The 11,827-nt window shown below is 32.9% G+C and overlaps 1 protein-coding gene across 1 annotated transcript; it reads right to left on the reverse strand.

Moving 5' to 3' along the window:
- Positions 1 to 970: 970 nt before the first annotated feature.
- Positions 971 to 1,468, reverse strand: LOC140442170 (uncharacterized). The gene has a single exon (XM_072533248.1). It carries the CDS (start codon positions 1,466 to 1,468, stop codon positions 971 to 973), a length of 498 nt encoding a protein of 165 aa, XP_072389349.1.
- Between the last annotated feature and the right edge of the window lie 10,359 nt (positions 1,469 to 11,827).

Below are 11,827 nucleotides of genomic sequence, written 5' to 3' on the forward strand. Positions count from 1 at the left end.
GCCTTTTGTAAAACATAGGCGGCGCAATAGAAATTAAATAATAAACTTTTATTTTTAAATTAAGGTCTAATATTTTGTTAAACAGTAATAATATTTTTAATTATTCACATTTCTTTATAAACTTGACACCAAAGTTGATTAAAAGTTAATACACATAGTCCAACGGTAATATATTGTAAAAACCTCTAAATTTTAAAGAACCACTGGGATTGACATGAAATTTGGCATACACATATAGCTAACGTGTCAAAGAAAAAAAGTGATATTGTGCCGATGTGTATTTTTGCCCTGGGGGTGGGTACCTCCCCTTCTCGGGGGTGAAAAGATATACATCCAAAATAAGTCCGGAAGTGGATAAACTGACTAATTCTAGGCAACTTTTGTTTTATAGAGGTCTTTACTAAATCAATACTTTTCGAGTTATATCTATATTCATTTTTCAACAAAAACACCACGTTTTTGGACGGTTTCTCGCAAATAACTCAAAAGGTAAGTATTTTATGGAAAAAATGTTGTTATCAAAAATACAGTTTATAAAAAAGTGAAAATAATATTATATGTTTGAAGTCTGTATACCCAGCAGAAGCGGAGTTATAGCTAATGAAAAATAGATTCTTACCTATTCGTCAAATTCGAAATAATCAAAAAAATGTTTTTTTACTTTTTTTTTAATTGTTTAAAGGAATCTTTATTTTTGATTTTTAAAAAGTTTCTAGCATCAAATGTAAGCAAGTTACGCTCAAAACAAAGTTGATCCCTTTTTTTGGTAAAAAATATTCACGAATATGATCTGTAAGTTTCGTCGGTTTAAAGAGCTTATTTTTGAAAGATACTTACAAGAAATCGGCCAATTCGTCTTCCAGTCGAATTGTCTCTTAGGTTATAGATTAATGGAGAGATCACATTAACTACGGTACATAGAACATATTTTTGACAAGTTGTGGAAGTCTTTGTGGAAATATTCACACAATTAAACACTATCACTATCGGTGTGTCCAGAACTTGAGTCGTCGTTTGTGTTTATAACTACCGGTTCAATTAGTGGTAAAGTAGGATATTCTTTTTCTTTTACTTGAACATGAGCTACACAATTTTTCCAAATGTCAGTTTTGTTAAGGTCTTCGATCACTGTTCTTATATTTTGGACAACAACGTCACTTAATTGGGGAGATTGATTCATTTTCCGCAATTTCCTTTTTACTTCGGCCCATATCATTTCAATTGGGTTGAAAACACAATGATATGGAGGGAGCCGTAAAACCGTATGCCCGTGGCGTTCAAAGAGTTTATCTATTACATATTCTTTTTGAAAATTTTGTTGCTTAATTAATTGCAACAATTCCTTTTTGGTACATTTACTAGGTGTTGCTATGCCTTTGTTCTCCATAAATTCTATAATATCTCCCTTATTGGAGCTAGTATTTGGAATTTTGGTGTAGAGTCTAGAATGGTCTGACGCATTGTCCATTACTATCACGGAATTTGTCTTAATATTCGGTAAAAGCTGTTCCGTTGCCCATTTTTCGATGTTTTATTTTACGTAAATAATGTTGCCTCTGTATCACAATCCTTGTAGATTCCATAATTACCATTCTCTTGTCTAATTTTTTATAACTAAATCCGCATTCTATTAAAACACGCCTCAACGTATCAAGGGATTTATATGCATAATCGGGATATACTTTCAACTTGTCCTGAAGCATTTCCAACGTTGGAACTTTGTTGTCCTGATAAAATTCGTAGACATAGCGACAAATAACGTCTTTAGTGGCCTTATCAATCTTTTTAAGGTTTTGTCCAACTCTTTGACGTTTAACAGAATGATTACTCACCTCCCCAGCTGCAATAACACGTAAAACTGTCGTACGCGCAAGTTTGGTAAGTTCACATATCCTTAACACAATATTATTTTCCGAAAGTGTACTATTTTCGCCTCTTAAACAGGAATATATATTTAGAATAATCCTTTGCGCTTGAATATGTAAGTCCTTATTTACAAATTCCCAATTTGTTGGTGTTGGATCTAAAAGAAATATTTTTACTTTTAATTGTTAAAAAAGTAGATTAAGGGTGAATATTATGACCGAGCATCCCTATACAACTAATTATTAAACTTGTTTTAAATAAGAATTTACATACCTAAATCGTCCGTTGGATTGTCGCTAGTATTCTCGTTGGTATCACATTCAAATGGTCGCCAAAAAGCCATCTTTAATGTATTTACAACTTATTTCTACTGTCTTAACTCAAACTTAACTAAAACACAACACTACTGTTTGCACAAAAATATTAAAAATATACGTGAACTTGCTGTCGTACACGACGATATATCGACGACTGAATATATCGTTTAGTATGAGAAACCTGACAAGGCATTTTTGACCAGATAACGATAAAGTTTGAGCGTAATAACTTCCGAAGAATTTGACTACAGTCTGTCCCAAACCCTTCTTTCAGTGCGTCACTAATTTTGACGTCATATAGGATTTTAAGAATGTCGAGAATTATTGCATGACATTTTAGTTAAATCTGACAGTTGCAGGATTGTAATCGGCTAAATGTGAAAAGATTATTTTTTTAAAATGTGAAGTAAAAACTAAATTCAAATTTATTTTTACTTTACATATTAGAGGTCCCGTCCTGTATAAAAATTTTTATTGCGCCTTATATTGGAACGGCATTTTGTCATAATTGCTATTCTATACATTCCAAAGAAAAAGCTTAATTAGCTAAGATTTATTTATGGATTTATTATTATTTATTATAAACACTATGGAATTGGAATGTTTGTTTATTTAAAATAACGCTTCCTCCTATAGAATCTTTTAAGAGTTGACTGCGAGATAAAAAAATTTACTGGCAATTGCAAGGCATCATCAAACATTCCTGTGATAAAATAGCATCGATTGAAATCAGTCATATTCGGATAAGTAATTTTCGGAAAGTTTCTGTGGCAGCCATTAGTTTAATTTTGTGAAGATTTATGATAAAATCGTGAAAATAGTTTAAATAGTGAGTTATTCTACTAGATTGGGTGTGCAAATGAAAGAGTGTTATGAAGTTTAGGTAAAAAAACAATGGACAGTTTAAATAGTAAAGCAGTTGATTTTTGAGTTAATCTATCAGTTTCGGTATGTAGATGAAATAGTGTTAATGGAGTTTAGTTAAAAAACAAGATACCGAATGTAAGTTTATGTAAATAGTTTAAATAGTGAAGCAGTCGATTTTTGAGTTAATCTACCAGTTTCGGTATGCAGATGAAATAGTGTTAATGGAGTTTAGTTAAAAAACAAGATACCGAATGTAAGTTTACCTTCTTTTTTTATAAATAACAAAAATGAATATTATATTTCAAACAATCCACAATCCGATTCAGAACCTGATTCATTAAAATCAATGATTACAAGGGATATGTGGCTGGCATCAATTATATCTTATTTTTTAATAAAATGTGGTCCTAAAAAGAACCGTTTTAATACATATAAATATCTTCTAATTGAAAATAATTTAATAATTTTAATATTACTCTTTGTTCTTTCTCGGTATATCTCGGCATATTTAAAATATTTTTATGACAATAAATACAAAATTAAATTTTCATTGTAAAATGTCTGAAAATACTAACCTGGAAAGACAATTATCATTTTATCAGTTGACATTGTCATAGTACTGTCACTATTGAGACCATCTGCGTCAAATTATATTTATGCGCATCATTGATTGGATATCTATTTAGCGCATTCTAAACTCCAACCAATTATATATCCGTAAGTAGAATTCGCTTTAATATGCAAATACCCGTGAACGATACATAATTTTCTAAGTTCTATGTATAATAATCACAGACTTACGTTTTTTTCTGTCACTTCTAGCTTAATGCGTTAGAGAGAATTCGATCAACTATGACGCACTGAAAGAAGGGTTTGGGATGAACTTGTAATTACACTTCAGTAGTGCCCGATAAGATACGTAGAAAATAATAAGCCACAGCTGCAATGTGGACAATACCGTTAGTGATCAATTACAAATAATGTTTATATTTCTGAATTATTCGGGACTTTGCCAGATAACGGCAAAGCCAGATTTGGTTTCAGTGTATGCACTTCCGAAAAATTTGACCAATTACATTTCAGTATTACCCAATAAGATACGTTAAAAAGTAATAAGCCACGCCAATATCCATGTGGACTAATACCAGGAGTAATCAGTAATTACAGAATTACAAAGGTTTATCTTTATTTCTATGTTCGTCGTAGAATTACTGACCGAACCCCAAAAATTGTTCTTTCCCAATTGATATCGTTTCTACTTTATTTTGTTTGATTTTGATACAGTATTTAAAAAAAATAATTTACGAGGCTATTTTGTCATTTATGTATGTGTTTTCATTGCTTTGTGACAATTAAACACGGAAGTGATAAACAGTTGCACGGAAGTGATGTATTTGCTTCATTTGATATGATGTCAGTTTTCTTCTTTTTAAGTCTCAAAAATGTTTGCATATTTGAAGTTTATGAAATTTCATGTTTTAATAGATGATGCAGGCTGGGTTATTTCATTTTGTAGTATTCATTTAACAAACAGTATTACCTGCCTTAATTCACTAACCACTCAACATATCCGCGTTTTTTTTTAATATACTTTTGAGTTTAATATACAGTTGGTTCAGTATAAATCCCGATGCATGTCATCCGTGTAAATGATGTCAACTGATACCAACACAAAATATTTAAGTCGTAGGTCTGTTTTTTTTTCTAATAATGATACTGATTATAAGAATTTATGGAAATTAATTCATTAAAAAACACAGACATAATTCTGAATGACCAACTTTAGACAAACAGTTCTCTCCTCCTCAAATTATTTAGTTAAAGACTATAAAGTGCTAGATGCATAACATAAATAGCTCACTTGAGACAGGCACTCTGCCAAAACAGCTCTAGTGAAAATTAATTATAATGAAAATTTGTGATTGAAAACAAAAGTTTTAAGCGTTTTATTGCTTGATAAAATGAACTTTCATTAAGTAACGGTCGAATCAATTACATATTTCCAATATGATCCATTTTTCTTACAGCAGCTATTTTTCTTAGTTGGTTTATTTCCGCTACGGTCAGCGTGCTGTCAATTTTGCATGCCTCGCTGTCATCTGCGTATAAAAGTCCGTCAAGTCTTGCCGTAGCAACCTGTTTATCCAGTTGCTCACCTATGTCCTTTAGTAATCTTTCACCTTGATATCGCGGTACCGTTGTTCTCTCTACTGCACTAGATGGTGTTTTTGCACCTTTGTGAGAAATGTGTTTACTTCTCGCTGAAGATTCTCTTTATCCGTTTTTGACTACTTTATAATACCAAATAAGTAGCTCAGCGCGAAACAGGCGTACGTATTTAATGCCATAAACAAATTTTTACTATTAAGATATAGTTTTCTTACTCTTCATACTAACTCGGAAGTTATTTCGGTTTTCATTTGTTTATGGTCAAATTTCCGCGCTTGCTTCACTCCGAGATATTTACATATCACTTTTACCCATTGCCTCGATGTTTTGGCCATTTTGCATATCTGACAATATTTAGTATACGGCACTTGTCTAGTCCATAATGCATCCTAATATTATTTAAGAAAGTTTCTACAGTTTTAGCATCTGATCTAGGTGGTTTCGAGGAAGCCATTAGTTTCAAATCATCCATATACAACAGATGATTAAGTTTCGCCATAATACTATTGGTATTTTTATTGCTAAAATCTTAGTCAGTAAAGTTCAGTAGCTGAGATGGTGGGTTCATCGCTAGACAGAACCAAAGTGGACTAAACTAGTTCCCCTGGAAAAAGCCGCGATTAATTGGGATATCTTCAGTTTCGATGTTGTTGAAATACCACCGGGTATTTGCCACTTCGTCTGTATATGCTTTAAAAAGGTCAGTATATTTTCATCGACTTTATATATTTTCAATATTTCTATAAGCCATTCACACGATACTGAATCAAAAGCCTTCTTGTTGTCAATGAAAGCGGTAAAAAGGTTCCTTTTTGGATACGTTTGGTTGGAAATTACCGTCGATTATAAGTTGTTCTTTGCAGCTCATGGAACCCTTAACGCATCCTTTCTGTTGAGGCTCTATATTATTATTTAGAGAACATTGTTGGTAGATACGCTGGGCTACAGAGGACGTGACCAATTTGTACAGGTTTCCTGAGTATGAACTGGTTTTATTTACTGCAGATTAGAAATAACATGAATAATTATTATTGTTAAAAGCTCATGGACACTCCAAAACTTCTTTTGTCAGAAGTTTTGAACTCCGTCTGGTTAAGGAGATTTCCAGTTATAAAGCGCTTTGATAATGTTCAAGATTTCTTCAGTGGTGAAAGGTTTATAGGTAATATTACTGTATTGTTGACAGTTGCTCTTCGTGTCTTTAAAAAACAAAGAAGTCGTGGGATTCACTATTTTATAGAAAGCCTTCTCTGGCTTGTTGCAGTGGCAGAAGCAGTGTTGAGCTTTGTTGTTTTCTGGATCATGTTGTGAGTGTTTTGGAGTGTTCAAAATTATTTCTTTAGCTATTTAACTACTTTTCGACTTCTTACCCCTCGGATGTATTCCTTAATTTTTCCACTTAACATCAACTATTATGATTTGTATTATTATTATAAACAATGCAGATTTAGCCATACGACTCACACTCTGTCTAAGGGAATAATTCACTTATACCAGATACCTACGGCATCAAAAGGATTGAGCTTTGTTGGAACTTTTTTCTTGTTATCGAGTTCTAGATGACTTGGTATGCTAAAGTATCTCCCAAAAATGTTCGTACACATCTAAACGTCTCGAGGAGTACAGCTTTCCGCATGGCCTTATAGATATGTTTATTTAGACCCAGCTGTTTTATATCCTCTAGGAGACTTTTGGGAATAACACTAGTAGTAGACAGAATAATAGGTACTATCTGGGTACTTTCCATTTTTCATTGTCTCCTGATTTGTATTTCTAGATATCTGTACTTGGCGATCTGTTCGTTTTATTTAACACCTAAATTATTGGTGTTGGGTATCGCCACATCAAAAAGTGTTGTTTGACTAGTAAGTTTATTAACTAATATGAGATCCGGTCTATTGTGTATTACTTTTTGGTCTGTGAGTACAGTGAGATCCCAGTATAGCTTGTAGTAATCATTTACAAGCATTCTGCCAGAAACGTATTGATAATAAAGAAAATGGTTGGTTTGAAGAAGTCCCAGTTTCTCAGCTGGTTCTTGGGGGTTAATTTTTTGTTATGAGTCATGGCGTTCCTTATAATTTTCTTCTTTTTCTTTTTTATATAGACATGACTCTGTCTGTTTTTTAATGTGCCTCCAGTAAGTTGTCGTTCCATCGTTTTCGTGGTCTTCCTACTGATCGTATTCCCATTAGGGAACCGGCTCTTTCCGTCTTTACTACTTTGTTTGTTGTCATTTGGCTTATATGATCCTTCCATTGTAGTTTTCTTACCTAGTTCTTAATGTTCTCCACCTTGCATCTACGTCTGTACTTCTAGCTCTGTTCCATACTGTCTTACCATCAATTTTTTTCATCTCTGCTGTTTCTAACATCCTTTTTGTTCTCTCTGTCAGGTTTTGTTTCTGCCACGTATGTCAGATTTACGTTTTTATAATTAGTACCGACAAATGCATGGCAGCCACCGGTAAGATGTTGGATGGTTTCTTGGGCTTGGCATCCATATCGGCATTGGTCATTTTGGACTTAAGGATCTTTTTCAATATATTTCGGGTAATTTTTAGTTGAAATAACCTGATACTAAATGGCAAGTAGGAAACCCTCAGTCTAGGAAACATCTTTCCTGATGTCAACCAATAGTTCGACTCTGTATTGTCGACATATTATTGGCTGATCTCATTGAGATGTCACCCATGCAGGAGTTTACTTATCCAGGTGCGCAGTTTTTCTTGCTTAGTCAGGTGGCCATAAACAATAATATTATTATTTTTATTATTCTTACTGTTGACGTTATTACTAATACCATTACTACTAGCTATTCTACCAACATTCCCGCCATCAATCTTATTTCCAGTATCATTATTGATTTTAACACTAATATTCTTAAATCTAATCTTACTAGTAATAAAGTATACAAAGTAGATTTATATTGTCTGTTACACATGTGGAATTTCTTTTTTCTTTTTCTGTTTCTTGGTTGGTCCCTGCTTCTTTTTTTCTCTGTATCTCTACTCGTTTTTTGAACTCCCTAGTTTCATCAATTTGTCCTCTTTATAGTTCCATCTCCACTTCTACCGTGAACTGTGATTTTATCGTATGCCATTTTTACAGTTTTGCCATTATTTATCATCTCATTGCTTGGTTTTTGTATATTTTATTTTATATCTCCCTTCTTTTGTAAGGATGTTATCCATATCTTCTTGTGTCCTACATTTTTTAGTTTGCTTCTATTTCGTAGAATCTCGTTTCTCGTTTTTATGCCATTTTTATGTACTTTTTTCATATTAATACTAACTCTTAGTGTCTACCAATAGTCCACTAACGATTAGGGTATTTTTTCTTCTTTTCTTTATTCAATTGTTCTTTTGAGTTCTTTTATATCATATTTAGCTTTTTTATTTTCTGACTTAAATATTTCACTTTATTTTCTTAATTCTTTTTTTTTTCTTTGTGCAACCATTTTCATTTTTTTTATTTCTATTTTCATATTTTTTATTTCTTCGTTTTGTTTTAATTCTTCTTTTAGGTCTCTTATACGTTTCGTATAGGAGAGAGAAAGATATTCTCCCTCATGTTACCGACCAGAATGTAGCTGCGGCTTTTGAATAATTTTAAACTGTTTGTCCTTGTTTCCTGTAGTGTTATGTTCAACTTTATGTTTAGTTTTATGTGTATGACATTCTGCAATTGAAGAGCTTATTGCAACATAATGGTAAGCAACAATGTTACAGAATTCTATTTTATTGCATTATGTATATAAAGAAACCTGTATTAACCTACAGAAAAATTATTGAGTGATTATTGCAGTAGATGGTTTTATTGACGATAGTGATGATAGTGTAGCAGACAAAGACTATAGGCTCAGTAGCGATGATTTTTCGTCTAAATCTACTGAGGTAAGCATTTTTTCTTATTTTCTGGCTTACCATGTTTGTGTAAAAATATACTTTATTTATATTATATGGAATTCTATGTGACTTATCGAGTTATCAGTTTAAAAATTTTGGAATATTCATAAATTCTAGAGTCTAATACAGTCATCTTGGAGTTCGGCCCTGAATGAGCCACCGAAAGGCGTGTTTATTTTGGTCTCAACAAATTTTCAAATTTTATGCAGTAATTATAACAGTTTATTTATAAATAGTTAAGTGACAATTACATGAAACACCAGTAAGTGAACACATCATATTAGTTTTCATTAATATAACGTGATCAACCAGATTTTGGTTGATTTTTAATTTAACAATTATCAATAAGATACGACTCAAGAAATATTATTCCAGTTTTACTACCTGTTTGATTACTAGGCAGGTCCGTATTATTTTTAAACACATGTTCCGTGTTAAAATCAAAAATGGAACCTAATATTCAGAGTCTCTCTAACATACCACAAGTATCGCAATTACAGACAAATACCAATAAAACCTATTCATCAGCAGCTTCTACACAATTTTCCTCAAAACACCAAGCAATTGTCTTTAGCGCTTTAGAAAATACTCGACTGCAAGATTACTTAATTCCTTTGGGTAACCTAATTCATCCCAAAAATATAATATTTTCCTCCCGACTATCCAATAATCGGATTTGCATGTACCTTGCAAATAAAAAAATCGTGGACGAATTCATGCAAAACCATGGACACATACAAATCCAGAACAATATTGTACAAGCTAGAAGATTAATCTCACCACCGGAACGTATTGTTTTTTCAAACGTATGTCCAACAATACCACATAGTCTGTTAGTTGATTATCTACAAAGTATTGGACTTAATATGGTCTCTCCTGTCACTTTTCTGAAAATCAGTTCCACCCTTCCGGAATATAATCATATTTTAAGTTTCAGAAGACAAATATATGTCAGTCCCCATAATATCTCCTTACCCGACTCATTCACCTTAGACTTCGATAATACAACATATCGAATATTCTTATCTCAAGAAACTATGGCCTGTTATAACTGCAAAAAGTCTGGACATATTGCCACCAACTGTCCCGATAAACTAGAATCAACAACAAATTTAATTGATTCTAATAACAGTCAATCTACTACTCCTTTCACCCCTGACATCATGCCTCAACCTGCATCAACATCCATATCAAACGAACAAATTTCCGTCCAAGAAAAATTAGGAAATAATCTGAGCAATCCTAATGGTCAAGAAGAAGTCAACACCTTGGAAAGCTGCAAAGTAATCAATATCGATCTTCAGCCAAAACGTAGTATCAATGATGTTCTTACGTCTCCAGAAACAACCCATACAGAAAAATCATTTGCTGTACCTACATCCAAACCTAGAGCCAAGAAAGTTAAAAGCAACGAGAAGCCTACATGCATAAAATCAACAAAATCATATGACCTTGAACCTGCCAAAGATTTTATCCAAAATCATTCACCCACATTTGTTCTCAATTTTGACCAATTAAATCTACTTCTAAGCAATGTTAGCGGCGTGCAAGATCCTTCTAACATAATTCAAGAGTTTACTTCTGACCTTTTGGAATTAGTTCATATGTTAACTAAAGTTCATCCGCAATTAAAAGATAGATCAACCAAACGTTATATCACCTTCTTAAGAAAGAAAATCCTCCGGCACTTGGGTAACGACATTTCTGAATCCGAGGGCGAGTCATCTCAGGTTAACCCGTAAATTCATATTTTTCGTATATAATACAATTCACTAAACTACTGCAATGGAATATAGATGGATTTTTCCATCGACTCCCAACCTTACAAAAACTTATTTCTGAATTCTCTACCGAAATAATATGTCTCTAAGAAACAAATTTAAACCCCCAAAAAAACTACAATTCCAAATATTTTAACATTTTTAGAAAAGATAGAGTACATGACAATAATTTCTCTTCAGGTGGTGTTATGACACTTGTCAAAAAATCTTTGGTTGCAAATGTTTTTCCTGTCAATAGTAACATTGAAACTATAGTTTTAGAGATCACCGCTCCCGTTCCAATTTTTATTTGTAACATTTACCTTCCATCTAGTTCTTCAGCTACATATGAAGATTTAAAAAGTCTTATCGAACAGATACCCTCTCCTCGAATCATCGTAGGTGATTTTAACGGTCATAACTTTATTTGGGGATCTAAGCGTACTGATCACAGAGGAAAACTTTTAGAAAAGGTAATGCAGGATCTTCAATTAAATTTTCTAAATGATGGTTCACCTACAAAATTTAACATCTGCACTGGAGAATCCTCCGTGATAGATTTAAGCCTCTGTGATCCAGGTCTTGCTCCGCGTCTCTCTTGGAATGTTCTTGAGTATACTTATGGTAGCGACCATCACCCTATTACCATTGAGAATCTCTCAGGTCAGCCTTCCCCAATATCCTTCTTTCCCAAATGGAATATAAATTCGGCTAAGTGGATCGATTTTGAAAATTATATAGATAAGGCTTTGGAGAGTCTTATACTGAATGATAATATTAACGATTCTTTAGGTACTTTTAATAGTGTCATTCTGCAGAGTGCGGAGCTCTTCATCTGCAAAACAAAGCCCATTAAAAATCATGTTTCTGTGCCTTGGTGGAATTCGGAGTGTAACGAAGCAGTACGTGCCAGCAAAACAGCTTTTAATAGATTTAAGAAG

This window comes from Diabrotica undecimpunctata, chromosome 5, assembly GCF_040954645.1.
Source record: "Diabrotica undecimpunctata isolate CICGRU chromosome 5, icDiaUnde3, whole genome shotgun sequence".
NCBI classification, from domain to species: domain Eukaryota; kingdom Metazoa; phylum Arthropoda; class Insecta; order Coleoptera; family Chrysomelidae; genus Diabrotica; species Diabrotica undecimpunctata.

Coding starts and splice junctions, on each gene's coding strand:
- LOC140442170 (XM_072533248.1), bottom strand. CDS start 1,468: ATGGACAATGCGTCAGACCATTCTAGACTCTACACCAAAATTCCAAAT.